The sequence below is a fragment of the Barbus barbus genome (genome assembly GCF_936440315.1).
Source record: "Barbus barbus genome assembly, chromosome: 17".
Classification (NCBI taxonomy): Eukaryota; Metazoa; Chordata; class Actinopteri; order Cypriniformes; family Cyprinidae; genus Barbus; species Barbus barbus.
The window spans coordinates 10249331-10266369 of record NC_136745.1 but is presented as its reverse complement, the minus strand read 5'-3'; the positions used below and the strand labels follow the sequence as shown (position 1 = coordinate 10266369).

The 17039-nt window shown below is 35.4% G+C and overlaps 1 protein-coding gene across 1 annotated transcript; it reads right to left on the bottom strand.

The window, feature by feature from the left end:
* Positions 1-3572: 3572 nt before the first annotated feature.
* Positions 3573-15507, bottom strand: LOC306883262 (protein farnesyltransferase/geranylgeranyltransferase type-1 subunit alpha-like). The gene is made up of 9 exons (XM_079438400.1): positions 15292-15507; positions 14270-14355; positions 13767-13881; positions 12030-12134; positions 11315-11441; positions 11086-11234; positions 9253-9315; positions 8756-8933; positions 3573-4762 (listed from the first exon to the last, which is right to left on the bottom strand). Exons 1-9 carry the CDS (start codon positions 15423-15425, stop codon positions 4592-4594), a joined length of 1128 nt encoding a protein of 375 aa, XP_079294526.1. The 5' UTR covers positions 15426-15507; the 3' UTR covers positions 3573-4591.
* Between the last annotated feature and the right edge of the window lie 1532 nt (positions 15508-17039).

Genomic DNA, 17039 nt, shown 5'->3' with positions numbered 1-17039 from the left:
TGACAATATTTTCGCCTGCATTCGTTTACAATAAGCTTGTTTTCCCAACAAATCATGATGTAGACTTTTTTTAACAAACCGGACTCACCAAAACCATCCTTTTTCTCTCTTATGCTGGGTCTAGGCCTAGTCCGATCAATTCAAGTGAATGCAATGCAATGCTCCCAACCTGACATTTCTAGTGTGCTGAATGAACTGATGGCGATATAATGTTGCATTTTCAGTCCATTTCACCAGCTTTCTCTTTCAGGTCAATTGAGTAACTATTTTCAAAAATAACCTTGTTTCTGAAGTTAGCTAAACTGCAACCATGTTTACAGCTATCCTAAACATGCAAAGTAATGACAAAGGTCAAACAACAACAAAGCAGCATATAAATGTTTGATAAGTTTGTTGTTGCATACAGTTTCACATACTGTAAAAATATATATGCTTATATTCCATTCTGAACACAGCCATAAAAGTAAACAAGAAAAGAATGAACTTGTAGTTTATTTAAAAAGACAGTTCTGATGTGATCAAAGTCCTGAAAAAGGAAATAAAACAGGATAGAAATGGACAAAACAACAGCTACACCTTTAAAGCGTCCAGACAGTCCTAGGGGCCAAATCTCCCAGTAGCCCACAAGCCAGTCACTGTCACTTGCCTCTGACATCTTGTCGAACACCAAAAATCATCCAGCTGCATCTAAACCTCATTCCTTTCAAGTTTGCCTGAGTGAAGATGCAGCAAAGTTCAAAGGAGAGTTACCTTTCGGTGAGCTCCCGTCCTGGGCTCTTTCTGCTCTGTATTCCGCAGCTCTCTCTGCTTGATTTGGAAGGCATTGTTTTCTTGTGGACGGTCGATGTCCGGAGCCTGTCTGCATCTGGAAATGAGATACAATCCTCTTTTCTCACACTATAGTGCATCTCAATTAAGCTCCAGAGCTCTGGTCTAAGCACACTCACTTACAAGAGCCGACTTGACTGCTCTTTTCTTTTCTGAATTTGCAGTGAAAATATTTTGGCAGCATTTTTTTCTGTTTTTGTGACCTTGATTCAATGCAGCACTGTGTAGAAATGGCGATACAAATCTGATTTGTGCTCTTAAACTAACCCCCAACAGAGCAGTTCTGAAATATTAACATCTAAATCAAGCAATGAGTGAGCAAATTGGAATAGCCAGATAAAAAAAAAACCTGTTTGATATTTTATTACAAGCTCTTTAAGTTACATTTAAGTTGAAAACTAGTACTACTAGCATCACAAAGAAACTGCACCCAAAAATAGTCCAATCTCATATTTAAAGGGATAGTTCACCCAAAAATGTCATTGTCACGCAAAAGATTCAGTCATTAATTACTCACCCTCATGTCATTCCAAACCCAAAAGACCTTCGTTCATCTTCTGAACAAAAATGAAGGTATTTTTGATGAAATCCACAAGATCTTTCTGTCCCTGCATAGACAGCAAGGCAACTACCACGTTCATGGCCCAGAAAGGTATTAAGGACATCATTAAAATAGTTCAATTTTATGAAGCTACGAGAATACTGTTTGTGCACAACGAAAACAAAAATAATGACTTTATTCAGGTTGAGAAACTGAAGTCACATGGACTACCTTTCTGGGCCTTGAATGTGGTAATTCTGTTGCTATGCAAAAATAATTAATGACATCAGAGACGTCATGCCCATTCAAAGTGAGGGGGCACGTGCTCAGATTTTTGAGCCAGTTTTTTTTTAATACACTTTGAATGCAGTTTCCAAAAGACAAAAAATAGCCGATTAATATTTTCTATAAATCACACCAACTTGATTAAATCGTTCAGCGTATCATTTCAAATCTGTCTTTGCTGAGGCAGAGAGAGGCGCATTTTTACAGCACTGCGCATTATAACCAATCACACACGACTCTGTTGAGCTTAAGAATGCAATGACCAATCAGAGGCGTTCAGATGAGTCATTGCTAAAATGCCAGTGTTTTCTTCACTCGCTCGCTGATTGAAAATACCTCTTTCCGGCGAATTCTCTCGTTAGAAACAATAAAGTGCAGATGTATGAATATGGGAGTTTTTGAGAGTGCTTGAACTTAGACTGAAACTGAAAATGTTCTTTGCTCTCTTTCTGTACAATGAAAGTGTTATGATGGCCTAACTTACATTGTTTTTATTTATATTAACTTTCAATGTTAAATTCACATGAAATATAAAGTTAGTCGTATTAAAACTATGTTATGGCATGATGCCCATATCTGAGAAGTAAAAAGACAGGTTTTTATGCATAGTTAATAAGATTACATTATTGGGTTACTTTGACCACTGCAGATCAACTAACAAGATATAGTTAATGCGTTTGGGAATGTTTCTAATAAATAGAAAAAAAAAAAAAAAACAACTTAACATAAGAATTACAGTCCAAACAGCTGATAAAAACATCACAATAATTCACAAGCAATACACACAACTCCAGTCCATCAATTAATGTCTTGTGAACTGAAAAGCTGTATTTTTAAGAAACAAATTCATCATGAAGGCATTTTAATTTTAAAGTGAGTCCATTATATAAAAAAATGCTTCCTTTTTAATCAGCTGTTTGGACTTTCATTCTGACGCAATTCATAATTCTGACTTTGTTCTCTTTCTCTGATGTGCTCAATACTGTAATATTCTAATGCTACAGCAGGAAGGTCTCATTGCCAGGGCTCTGCACCATAAACACTTCAGATCCTGCCACGGGGCTTTTCATCAAATGAGTGCCCTTGAACGAGGATCATTACCCCCTTGTATACTTTAGGGACGTTGTCCTGCTTTGCCCGCAGATGTCTGCTGAAGTCAGAGTAAATACGGCCTGTGCTTAGTAACAAAAAAAATGACTCATTATAGCAAACAGTAGCTTAAGTTAATGAAGCAGAAATATCCTTCACTGGAAGCTATAAAGGACAGACTTTCTCATACCTGTACCATCCTGACAGAAAAGCAATGAGCTATGGAAGCTTGTTTCGGTCACAGAATAAAAAATTATTCCCCCCCCAAAAAGTGAGATTTGGAATAATAACATAATTACATAATAAGCTGCTCTTAACGAGTGTTTAAAAGCAGAACAATCTAAAACAATTTTTTAAAAACAAAACAAAAAACAAACATATATTTTAGAATGATCAGGTTTTTCTCCAGCCTTGATGTGAAAACAAACAGATGAGCGTTTACATGCTAAATTACTAGGTTCTATAATATAGGCTAAATCATACAGGCAACAATTAAAATTGTTTTTCATAACCCGTGTCACCAAAAATGAATTATTAATGGTAAAAACAAATGACTTTAGATGTCTACAAATCGCTATGTAAACACCATTACAAGCGGTTAATATATTGAGCAAAAATAACAAATTTGTCCACTAACCCCTGTTTTGCTTTGCATGTAGGCTCCTTAATGTTCCATGAGCAAATTTAACTGCGTGTGCAAGCTGATTTTGCTTAAACCTTTCAGATTTCCTCGATAAAATCACTTTTTAAGGCATTTACTTGACATAAGTTGTCTCTTTATGCTTACCAAGGCTGCACTTATTTGATTAAAAATACAGTAAAAACTAATAGTGCGAAATATTGTTACAATTTATTTATTCTACGTTAATAGATTTTTTACTCCTGTGATGTAAAGCTGAATTTTCGGCATCATTACTCCAGTCTTTAGTGTCACATCCATCAAAATCATTCTAATATGCCGATTTGCTGCTGCTTAAGTGTTGCTTAAGATTTTTGTTAAAACTGATATTTTTTTCCAGGATTCTCTATAAAAGTTTAAAAGAACAGCATTTATTTGAAATCAAAAATCTTTTGTGACATTATCATTATCGTCTTTACTTTTGATAAATTTCATGCATCCTTGCTGAATAAAATAATCAAATTTAATTTAAAATAAAAACCCAAAACTTTTTAATGGTCGTGTGCATACAAAAGTAAATAGTTGTTTAGCCAAGCATGTTCATAAAATGTAAAAAAAAATATTTTTCCAAAAGATTAAGTATAATGTTGATTAAGTATCTGCTAAAAATGGCATTGAAATCTGAAACCTGCCTATAAATCAAACACTTTAGACAACACCTGACAACAGTCTTCTAGTAACAAGTCACTTTCAGATCCTATTTCAACCAGGAAATGTAAGACAAAGAAAATAAGTCAATCCGCTTTAGCATTATCCATTATTATTTCTGAACATACAAAAAAAGCGTGTACAGTCAAAGTCTGAGCAGAGTTTGGTAACACAGACCAGAAGATGCTTTGGCAAGAGAAGTTTCTGACTACACCTGAAGCATGTCGGCAATGTATTCGCTTTGATAAATGACACTTTTAACCTCTGAAAAGTTAGATGGTAGTCTAAAACATAAGTATGAGTGGTATGATTAACTGCCAAACTCCCACAGTCCATTTCATTCACCGTACAGTTCACTCTGAGCGCGTTTAAGCATGTGGCTACTTGGAGTTTTACACCGTTCTTTGACTTACAAGCGCTGCTGTTAAAGCCTGCACACGCAAGCACTCATACAAAGATGAAGAGTCTATCATGTCTCAGAATTTCTCTGTCTAAGCATGTGTCCAGGCCTGCGTTTCTCCTCAAGGGTCACTGGCCTCCATGTCGGGCTGCTGGGACGAGGGAGGAGGTGGTGGGTCCGAGGAGGAGGAAACAGGGTCACCTGAGCCATACGTGTTCTGCAGAGAACGGGACACATAATTCCAGTATTCCCTTCTAATGGTGTCCTTTTCCTCAGCCAGGAGTTTACAAAGCTAAAAAAAACAAAGAAGTGTAAAAGAGTGAGAAAAATCAAGGCACTTTTTATTTATGGAGATAGCGGAGGGGAGAAATGGAAATGCATTCTGACGGGAACCAAAAAAAAAAAAAGAAAAGAAAAATGTATGGTAAACTCAAAGACATTGAGTGAACACTATACATATTTAAGACCGTGTAAAACAACAGGGGAGTAGAAGTCTAAATGCAGCTCTGACATTTTCCCATGTAAAGAGCGTCTGCGTACAGCAGTGAGACGGCCGGCTCCCTCTGAGCAGCAGTAAAAGCCAGTTCAGACCTTATGAAAGGAAATCTGCTGGTTACGCTCATCAATATTCTGCACTTCACAGCCTTACTGAAAGGTCAGCAGTCTGAGTTCTCCAGCTCGACCTGCTGAGGAATTCTCTAGAAGCATGGGAGAAACGAGCAGATTCCTTCCTAGAATTGTAAGGCTTCCACAGTAGGACCCTTCTGAGCCATTAGAATTTGAAGGGTTCCACTGTAGAAACAATTCAAAATATTTTAGAACTGTATGAGTTTGCCACAGTAGAACCTCTCAGAACTGTTCTAGAACCATTGTGAGACTTCCACTGTAGAAACATTCTAGAACTGTTGTGCAGCTTCCACTGAAGAAATCATTAGAAATATTCTAGAACACTGTGAGGTTTCCACAGTAGAACCCCTTAAAGCCATTTTCAGGGTTTCTTCAGATTTAATGAAGCAAAATTAAAGACTTTTTAAAGACCCTTTTAAAAATCAAGAAAATAAAATTTAGGAGGTAGATAAAAAGGAACACAAAACGCTAATATGGTTTCTTAATGTAATGTCTAGGGAACAGACAATGAGTTACATTAGCAACACTTCAAAGTTTGAAAATACAACAAATCTCCATTACTTTAATTAATTTGACAAAAGAATACAGCAGCTCAAGGCTTGAATAGCTCTGTTCACAACCTCTACAATACAGAAATCATTTTCACTGCATGTACCTTCTGACCACACTACAAAAAAGTGATGTTCTTCATCAGTATTTTTGTCGTTTTCCAGTGCAAATGTCTAAAGATTCTTAAAATCAAGACACATTTACTTGAGAAGCAGAATGACAGAAGTAGAAACTGATCAAAATGAAGTGCGTTCAGTGGACCTCATTGGCAGACATTTGTTCTTTTTAAGCATAAACTAAATTTTTCAAGACATTTTACATCTGTATCTTAAGTAATTGTATCTTGATTTATGGATGTTTAGATATTTGTATTGCAAAAACTAATACTAAGGAAGACATTCTTTCTAGAATTATGTGAGTGTTCCATATTACAAGCCCTCAGAAACATTCTAGAACCATATGAGGGTTACATCAAATATCATCATTATATCATCAAATATCTTTTATAATTATTCTATAACTGATGTGAGCATTCCACTGTAGAACCCATCAGAATATTATCATTATTTTATGTTATAACATTATTATTTTTCACTGTAGAAGCCCATTCAAGAACCATTTGAGGGTTACAATAAATCATTTTTACCATGTGAGAGCTACAATGTCCAATAGAATTATGTAAATTCCATTTCTCTACAACTGTGAGAACTTTAGCATAGATTCTGTACTGAAACCGAGGGTTAGAACTTACGAAATGAAGTTGGTTCAAGAATCTAATTAAGAGCACTTTCAGTGCAGATAGCTTTTTCTGAAACAGGGACTTAAACTGAATTTTCTTTTTGGTTATAAATACAGCAGGGAACCAATTATGTGTGCATACGCATATATCTATAATCAAGGCTTCATACTTGCACCTGTTTTGGAGAACATGCAATTACACAACACTTTAAGATAAAGAGTTTTTTAAATGTGCTCTCCCACATAATCAGATACTGCTGCTTTTTACGTAAGGCATTTCCCATTATGAATTAGGATACAGTTTGGTTCATTGATCACAGATTGTTTTGGTGTGAATGTCGTGTTTATAGAAGTGAACCAAACTAAGATGGGAAACTGCACCAGGTTATGACAAACACTCCAAACGAGCCAGGTGTGAAAACGTCCTTAGAGATTACAATCAGGTCTAGAACTCTGCAACTCGCTGAATACCACCCACCGCACATTACTATAAAGCTTCTTTTTTTTGTCTTGGCACAAAACTATTCATTTCATACACACTTTTCCTCCGACAGCTTTCATATTCCTCATCTCATATGTGTGCGAGTCTGACTGCAGCTGAAAGGTTGACATGGTTTTTTAACACATACACATTCACGTGGCCTCAATTTCAAAACAGAAAATCATTTTCAACTCCATCATCATCGTGGCACAGGATGAGAAACCCACAGCAAAGAAATCTCATTAACCTCAACACAGACAAAACATCCGCACGTTTGCAGAGGAAAACACAATGCCTGTCATGGAGAAATACTCAAATACTTTCTCTGTCCCGATTGTCCTTCCTTTATGGTGGAGACCATGGCAGCCATGTTATGTTTTATATTCATTTTGTTTATTGGTATGGAACCACAGATCAATAATTCATTAACATCTATTAAAGTTGTGTTGAGTTAATATTTAAAAACAAGCGCTTTCAGACAGAATTCCAAAATCTCTAATTATCTTAATCACTGGCTGTGGATGATATCTATTTTTGTACAAACCCCCAAACTGTGAAATATTCAACAGATTCTATGAAATATAGATATCTGTGAGTGAACCTACATATTAAAACAGATGAAACATAATCACTACACCAAAGAATTAAACCACATATTCTTTATGAGAACACTTTACATGTGATACGGGCTACTGAAATATTTATGGTAAAAAATGTTTTTAAAACTCCCAGCGTTTGATAGTGTTATCCATAATAAAAGGCTCATCACGGATTTCCGTTCTTACAGTAATGTTGCAGATAGGCACATTATGTAAGTTTTGTGAAGTTTTACAACAGCAGTTCTGCTTCATTAAAACGCTTTGTTGATTAATTAATGATTTAAATCACAATACTGTTATTTACCTTAAAGGCAGATATTTATAGTGGTTATTCATACAAAACTATGTTTACATGCACATTAATATCAGTATTTGATGTATGCATGACATAAATGCATTAACACAACTGCCATATGACTGTATCCAGGTGAGTAGCAGAGAAAAAGTGTGCATAGTTTACTTGTATCTTTTTCCGGAAAAAAAGCTTACAGGAATAGTTCATCTAAAAATAATTAATTTTTAGATCATTTGCTGAACATTTCCAGGCCAGATGTAGATGAGTTTGTTTCATCATCAGAACAGATTTGGAGAAATGTAGCATTACATCGCTTGCTCACCAATGGATGCTCTGCAGTGAATGGGTGCCGTCAGAATGAGAGTCCAAACAGCTGATAAAAACATCACAATACATCCACACCACTCCAGTCTATCAATACATTTCTTGTGAAGTGAAAAGCAGCAAGTTTGTAAAAAAAACAAATCCATCATTGCGACATTTTAACTTCAAACCGACACCTCCAGCCATAAAAATACAAGTCCATAAACCATAATTACATGTTCTGCAGTGAAAAAGTCTATACCCTGTTGTTCTCTCACATCAAAATCACTTGTAAACGGTGCTTGATCGGTGCACATTTCTCCTTCTGATTAAGACTTTTTCACTGGAGGAAGTAATATTTTGGATAGAGGACTTGTATTTTAGCCCAATGCAAAGGTTTATGTTAAAAATGTTTAATGATGGATTTTTGGACACAGCTTTTTGCTTCACAAGATGTTAATTGATTGACTGGAGTCGTGTGGATTACTTGTGGATTATTGTGATGTTTTTATAAGCTGTTTGAACTCTCATTTTGACGGCACCCATTCACTGCAGAGGATCCATTGGTGAGCAAGTGATGTAAAGCTACATTTCTCCAAATCTGTTCTGATGAAGAAACAAACTCCTCTACATCTCGGATGGTCTGAGAGTGAGTAAACTATTGTTTTCTCTATATGCAAACTCACAGCTCACCTCCAAAGCTTTGTTGAGTGTTTCTTGCTGGTCGTAGCTGGAGTTGTTGGTCTCCAGAGCATCTTCGTAGAGGTCGACCAGGAAGGCGGTGAGATATGGAGAACTACATGTGTCCTGAAGCTCTGTCACCTGTTCCAGCAGTCCAGGAAATGAGGAGAGCCCACCATCCTGTAGAATCCTGAGCCACAGAGCAGATGTTTTGAGACAAATCACAATATATGTGCAATGTTTAAATTCATGCAAATACTATACATATTTATATTTATTTCCAAGTATGAGCAACAATAATAGTGATGCTTGCCTTGACAAACCCCGTTAATGATCCATGTTATGTTTTTGCAAATATATAGTCATAAACATTCATTCTGGCTCTTCAGTTAAAACTATGTATATATGCAATACATCTACGTCTGTTAATGGTGAGAATCTGCCATCTGCTGGTTGACTTGGATGATTTCACAGGCTGTTTATTTCTGTTTGCAAATTCCAACACTGACCCTTTTAAATAGTTCCAAGCGCTCTCGTTGTGAGGAGCTTTCTTTATTTGTTTCAGGGTGTACCTAAAGAGAGAAACACAGAGAGAAAGGGAAAGAGAGGCACTGAATGGTTATAACTGGCCATATTTGCTTATCAGCAACAAATAAGTCTCAATGTGTAAATTCTACATAAACTGTTCATTTAAAAGCAGGTGAAACCAGATAAATATTCACATGTTGCATGTAACGTCACACAACAAGCAACCACACTAGCGTGCTCTTCAGATAAGCAGCTTTAGGTGATACATATGCACAGTGCTGTGACTCTATTATGTTAATCATTTTATATGTAATACATTTTTGTTCTATATCAATATCAATGTTATAGAACTATTATAGGACGTTGCACTATTACATAGCCTGTTCCCATATTTCCATAAATTATTTGCTACTGCATCTCAAAATTATTTTCTTTATTATATTTTATTTATTATTGTGAGTTTATAGCTCACAATTCTGACGTTTTTACTTGCAATTCTGACTCTTTTTCTTTCAATTAATCAATATAAATTCAGTGCAATATAAATTTGTAATTCTGAGAAAAAAGTCAGAATTGTGAAATAGAAACTTGCATAACTGTGAGATAAAAAGTTACAATTAGTTTTATTTTTATTCCATGAAAAAAAAAAAAAAAAGAATTCAGAGAAAAAAGTCTGAATTATTTATTTTATATCTTGCAATTATTACTTTTTTTCTCAGAAAATCTGAACTGTGATTAAAAAGTCACAAAAACTTTTCGTTATTGGAATTTTTCTATGTACTTCTTGAATAATCACTCTCAAATGCATAAAGCATAACTTCAAAAGCCTGAGAAATATGACACAAAAGTAAAAACAAAGAATTCATTCAAGGCCATTTTTATAACTTGAGATCATTTGTATTTTTGCAATGCATTCAGCTAGGGATGCACGGTATTGGAATTTTGCCAATAACCAACCAAGTTGTTTCTAACAAAGAAAGTTAGTTTTTAAACAAGAACTTATTTGTTAGAATTAAATAAACAACAATGAATTTATTTTATAATGACAGTACATTGAAGATTTGAAAATAACTATAAGTAAACTATATTCAATCGCTGCATTGTTTATTATTTTTTTCCCAGAAAGATGCAGTGGTAACCTTAACATTTTGTTTTAAGATTTAACATTTGTAAATGGTCTAAAGCAAGAGTTATAAAAATTCTGAAAATCTTTTAGAGCTCATAATTTGTTTAAAAATATACACATTAATGAATATTACTACACATTAATGAATAAATCTGTTTCATAAAACAAGTTTCCCAAATAAGCCAGGTTTATTTAAGTTAGTCTGACTTATTGTCAGTTGATTTGGTTCAAAATAAGTCAGACTAACTTAAATAAGCCTGGCTTATTTGGGAAACTTGTTTTATGAAACGTATATAAATTGATTAACTTAAGTTACATGTTTGTGTGTTTTTTTTTTTTTTTTTCTGAAATTTAAATCAAAACATACTCATGAATACGTGCGTGCATTCTCAGTTTAAATGCAGCGAATAAATTGCTTCAAGAATAAGCCACACTGCTGACGTGATCTAATCGCTAGTACACCCTGAGCACATGTGAGTTAATCTCTTATCAGCAAGACATATGGCACAATTTTTCATATCGGGCTGATGCCGATATTTACATTTAAACCCATTACCGGCCGATTCTGATATTGGTCCGATAATATTGCTCATCCCTAATTTCAGTTTTGCAAAAAAAAACAAAGGATGGAGTTATACAATTTATCTCTGAGCAGAAAAGCTTTGATTTGGAAATGAATGAGACTCACTGCACTTCTCTGTCGAGGATGGCAGGGTCGGAATATCCGCTGGTGTGACTAATGACAAAGTGTCTCTGATTCCAGGCGGAGTTATTCCTCACATCCTCCTCTAACAGTTCCTCTACATACTCCAGCTCTCCATCCCACAGCTTATACTCCTGTGACACACAGAGACGGACCATGAACACACATGCAGATCAGCAAGCCGTTACACACCACACTGGATCTGGATCTGTACCTTGATGACCCACTGCCTGTGCTGCCACGCATGGTAGTTCTTGGCATCTTGACTAAGAATTTCTGCTACAAACTGCAGCTCTTCAGACGGGCCGTTCAGCCACTCCACCACCATCCGCCTGTGATGCCTGTATATTTGCACAAATTGTTTAATAAATAATAATAACCAACAGGGCTTGATTTACTAATATACTCTAAACATGGCTTTGAAACAGTTGTTAAAGTATCAATGATATACATTTGTTTTTTGTCTATATAGCTTTTATTAATTTAAATGTTTATTTATTGTGTGTTCAGCAAATAAAGCTCTTTCTGATTCTGATTTAATTTGTTAACTATAACAAACTTGCTTTGAAACAACTTTCACTCAGAAATTGCTAGTACATTTCCAAAATAATTACAAAGAAACTACAAGTAACACACTGAATTAAATGTGACATTTTAAAGCAGAAAGACTGAAATATATTTATTTGACAAAACAATCTAATAATCTTTTTTTTTTTTTTTTTTTTTTTTTACAAATTTGAAATATGATTTTTTTTTTTAAAGTGCGCTAGTAAAATACGAGAGATTTTGGACATACAGCAAAACTAATGAAAAACAAAATCTAAACATAAAACATTGGTAATGCTTTTATTTATTGATTGCTTGATTGATTTATTCATTCACTTTTACTCAAACTTCAAATTTGTACCAAAAGGTTGAGGTGGACTTACCAGACTTGGTAGTTCTTAGGCTGATCCTCTATGATGGCTGTGATATACTTCATTTCTTCTCTCAGGTCTTTATCTAGAGCCCGCAGTAAAACTCTCCTGTAGTGCCTACAGACATCAAACACCACCCTTTAATGTAGGATGCAAGTGACTTTCACTGACTTTGTAGCTTTATGCAGACCTAAGCAACCAGAAGGCTTGCTGATGTTTAAATCTGTAGCCACTGCAGACTTAGTGTATGTGTTATGTATATTACCGTTCAAATGTTTGTCTTGAAAATAAATGAATGTTTATCCAGCAAGGATGCATTAAAGTTGATCAAAGGTGACAGTAAAGACATTTATGATGTTACAAAAGTTTTCTATTTCAAATAAATGCTGTTCTTTTGAATTTTCTATTCTTCAAAGAATTCTAAAAAACGTATCATATTGATAAAATTTATAAATAAGCAGAAAATCAGCATATTATAATGGTTTCTGAAGAATCACGTGACACTGAAGAGTGGAGTAATGATGCTGAAAACTAAGCTTTGCATCACAGGAAAAAAATCACATTTTATATTGTATTAAAATAGAAAACAGATATTTAAAATAATTATAATATTTCACAACACTGTTTTTACAGTAGTTTTGATCAAATAAATGCAGCCTTGGTAAGCATAAAACATATAAAAATAAATCTTACCACACCCAAAATTGACGCGTAGTGCATTAGGTTTGCCATTAAAAATGCTCTGGGACCTAACATATTCACACTTAGATGTTCATTTAAATATCTGCTATCTCACCATTAGGGATGGGTATCGTTAAGGTTTTAACGGTATTACTACTCTTACCAATACTGCTTATCGATCCGGTACTTGGCTCAAGCTCCAGTCTGACACTTTAAGACAATATACTGACACGCATCGGATTTTCTCCCAGCTCGTCCACTTAAAACATAAAAGTGAAGACTCTCATAACCGGCCATTTTGACACATTGTGTGTGTATTTTTTGGCATATTTTTGTGTGTTATTTCGACGCGCCAGAAGCTCAAAGTGTACTTTGCTTGTCCGTTTTGGAGCACACCGCCACGCAGGCACACGCGCGCACACACATTTCAGCCTGGCATCACTTGTGCAGATTGTACTTTCAACGTTTTACTATCAAATATGTCCTGCAATGTAGCAACAGTAAAGACGGCATTTTATAACAATCACTGATTGAGCTGATTCAGATGTTAAGTTTTGGTTCGGAGGAACGAATCCGCGCCGCTATGAAGGGAAGGGAGTTGTGTTAGAAGAAATGCGGCTATAATCCTTGGAAGCCAAAATCGAAATAAAAATAATACTTAGCTTAATATAACAGCCACAGGCCTAAAGTGTGAGCAGATGTTTGAATAGTTGGTTCTCTCTTCTGTCATAATTAAACAGGACTTTCATGTTGCGTGTGCTGAAGCTCCTCCGCGTGAGCGCGATCTGGCTTCTGAATTGCGCATAGCAAAAATGCATCATAAACAAATGTTTGAATATTATTGCACATAAAAACAGCTGGCGACATTATATATGAGAGAGAGAGAGAGAGAGAGAGAGAGAGAGAGAGAGAGAGAGAGAGAGCAACAATAAATGTATGTGTGTTTTCTTAATTTCTCCAATACCGACAGAAGTACCGATAACGTCAGAGCTTATCGATACTCCGGTCTTTCATAATTTAGCCCCGAGACCGATTTAATACCGAGTTTCGGTACCCATCCCTACTCACCATACTGTGTAATTTGCAGCATTGAGGTCGATGGCTTCATCAGTCAATGCAAACGCTCTCTCACTCTTCTCATCGTTCTTCAGGAGCGCTCTGAACATGTCAAACACGTCTGTGACTGCAGATAAAAAGGCAAACATGTTCAACAAATGAGCAGCTGAAAACATACCTATCATGTGAGGAGAAAAGTGTGGAGTGATATGAGAGACATGAAAGAAATGAGAAATCAATGGTCTGATTGACAATAAAATCACTGCAGAACACAAGATCCAGGGGGCGTGGTTGGATCTAGATCCAACCCCTCCCACCTTACATATACCTGAACCTACCCGTCTCCACCCCCTGACCACTAAACCTACCAATCTCCACCCCCTGACCACTAAACCTACCCATCCCCACCCCCTGATCACTAAACCTACCAATTTCCACCCCCTAGATGTGGATCCAACCCCGCCCCCTGGATCTTTGTTCTGCAGTGAGGGGCTACTGGAATAAAAGACACTTACATTTCTCTGAATAAGCTATTTTCACGACAGGGTTTGGTCCATCATCTTGAGGAACGGGTTCTAGATCGGCCCACTCTTTTCTGTCCCTAAAATAGAAAAACAGGCACATTAAATGCCAGTTTATAGAATTGCAAGTTAAATGACCCAGTCATTTCACCAAGACTTCATAAAATGAACCTCTTTTAAAATTAATAGTCAAATTTCTAGTGCTCTGACAAGTGATTTAGTTCATATGCATCTCCTGAATCATTCATTCGAGATGACATATATATCACAGAGCGTCCACATTACACCATCCAGTCAACAGAATGAATCAATAAAGAAAATGGTTCATATGAATCTCTAATTCTCAAAGACTTCTGTCAGTTTTATTCAGTTCATTTGAATCAACCAGAAAATAGGTGACAACATCTATAGAACAAATTTCTCTAGGCTCAGTTTTCTGGATTAATTTCATGTGACTCAGCCACTTAGAATGATTCAATGAATCTACGTCGAACAATTACCCTCAGAAAACACCTACTGTATGAAGGCACCTGGATTAAACAGACTATTAGAGTCCTGATTAGGCCCAAGAATACCTCTGGAGAAAATTAAAACTGCCATAAGAAAAAATCTAAGTTAGTGTTAAACTGAGATATAAAGTACTTCTTTAGTTGTGCTCTGGAATACACAGATTGTTTACATCCTGTTCAAGTCTCTTGAATCAGTTCAAATGAATCACTTTGACGTATTGATTCAGCTCACGTGATCCACTCAAAGAGCTAACATCAAATCACGTCTGTAGCGATTATAGACTAAAATATTAACAAATTCGCTCCCGATTCAGTTCATGTGAATCACTCATAAACAAAAACAATAAAGTGCACTGCTTGTATGTACGAGCCAGATGTCATCTAAAACGTTATTAAAAGCTACTGTCCCACACTATGCAGAGGAGAATAACTAAACATCTCTTACTGAAGTGATTAGCCGCACACACACTCATTCAGTTATTATGCTAAGCTAGCTGCTAAACTCACTTGTAAAAGATATAACCTCCTTTAACAGGCTCCTCATACTCCATCTCCACCTCCTCTACAGTGTTCTCCTCTTCTACTCCGTCCTCCTCCAAATTCTTCGCCATGGGGTTGGAAATTTCATCAACAGAAGACATTGTAGAAACTGCACCTGGCTAATAACTGTACAGATGGCTGTGGGAGCTGACAGATGCGTGAAGGCAGAGACACGCCGGATCTAGACCGATTTCAAAATAAAAGCCTGTCAAAGTCTAGTAATACAGAAAAAGGACAGGACTAGGCAGAAAACATGGTGAAATGTAGGAAATGGTGAAAACGTGCATGCATGTACATACATATATTAGTTTTTAAATAACTTTTTTAATTAATTAATTTATTGATTGATTTTCATTTATTTAATTTCCATATTATTTTTATTATTTGAAATAGAAACACATACACAAAAATATAATTGTTATATTATAAAATATAATTTATATATTATTTATATTCATGTGTGTGTGTGTGTGTGTGTGTGTGTGTGCGTGTGTATGTATGTATGTGTGTGTCTATATATATACTGTATATATATATATATATATATACACACACACACACACATGTTGGTTTTTGTGGTTTATGGGGACTCTCCATAGGCGTAATGGTTTTTATACTGAACAAACTGTGTGTGCTATTGCCCTACACCTAAACTTAGCCCTCACAGGAGACTTTGTGCATTTTTAGATTTTCAAAAAAACACCATTTAGTATGTTTTTTTAAGCCTTTTGAATTACGGGGACATAGGCAGTGTCCTCATAAACCAGCTTCATATTGTAATACCTCTGTCATACCCATGTCATTATACAAATGTGTGTCCTCATAAACCACACACACACATACAGTTATGGCCAAAAATATCTGCACCCTTGGTAATCCTTTTGATCTTTTATTTAATTTTTTTTTTACAAAAATCTAACCTTTCATTGGATAATAAAAAATGTAAATGGGGGGAAATATCATTATGAAATATCTCGCGAATTCCCTCATCATAAGCAACAAAAGTTCAGATGTATGTATGAAGCAAGAGATTAATTTATCATACAGATTATAAGAGGAGTTATGAGTGCTTAAACACTAACTAGACTGACTGTGCTCATTTACAGTGCATTCTTTCACTGCATGATTCAGCCTAATAAAATGCATTTAGAATGCTTCCAAAATTCAAGATATGGGGGCAAAAAATGTATATATTTATATCATTTCATATAGTTAATCAATATCACACGAAGAGTGACAATGTTTCGAAAAAAACACAAATGTGATATTGATTTTAGCTTATAAGCCTACAACAGTTCAATAAACAAGAAGTTAATATTAATAGACTTTTGTTTTAGACACCATATTGCCAATTTTTGCTCTATTTCACTAACAAAAATGGTTCCAAACACAGCCGCACTGTTTTGTGAGCAACATGATAGTGATTCGTTCCCGAATGAATCAATCGTTTAAATGATTCAGTCTCAATGACTCACTAATTAACAGTGACGTGCTTTAATTTCACATTTAAAGTACCTTTTCATTTTTAAAAATAATTTCAAATATCAGTATTCAAGGTTTTAAGATTAAAATATCAAAACATTATTTATGCATTTGTAACTGCAGGTTTAATGCATTCATGTCCTGCATTAAACGGTGTGTAAATAAATACTGTACATCTAAACGCCTCTTCAGATGCAGCTTCTGTGTTTCCTCTGCATTGCAAAGATTAATTT

Excerpts from the sequence above, each read along its gene's own strand:
- LOC306883262 (XM_079438400.1), bottom strand. The coding sequence starts at position 15,425 with ATGTCTTCTGTTGATGAAATTTCCAACCCCATGGCGAAGAATTTGGAG. Across the intron at positions 12,135-13,766 it reads GCTGCAAATTACACAGTATG|GCACTACAGGAGAGTTTTAC; the intron begins GTGAGTAGGGAT and ends TGATGTCTGTAG. Across the intron at positions 8,934-9,252 it reads GCTTGGAACTATTTAAAAGG|GATTCTACAGGATGGTGGGC; the intron begins GTCAGTGTTGGA and ends TCTGTGGCTCAG.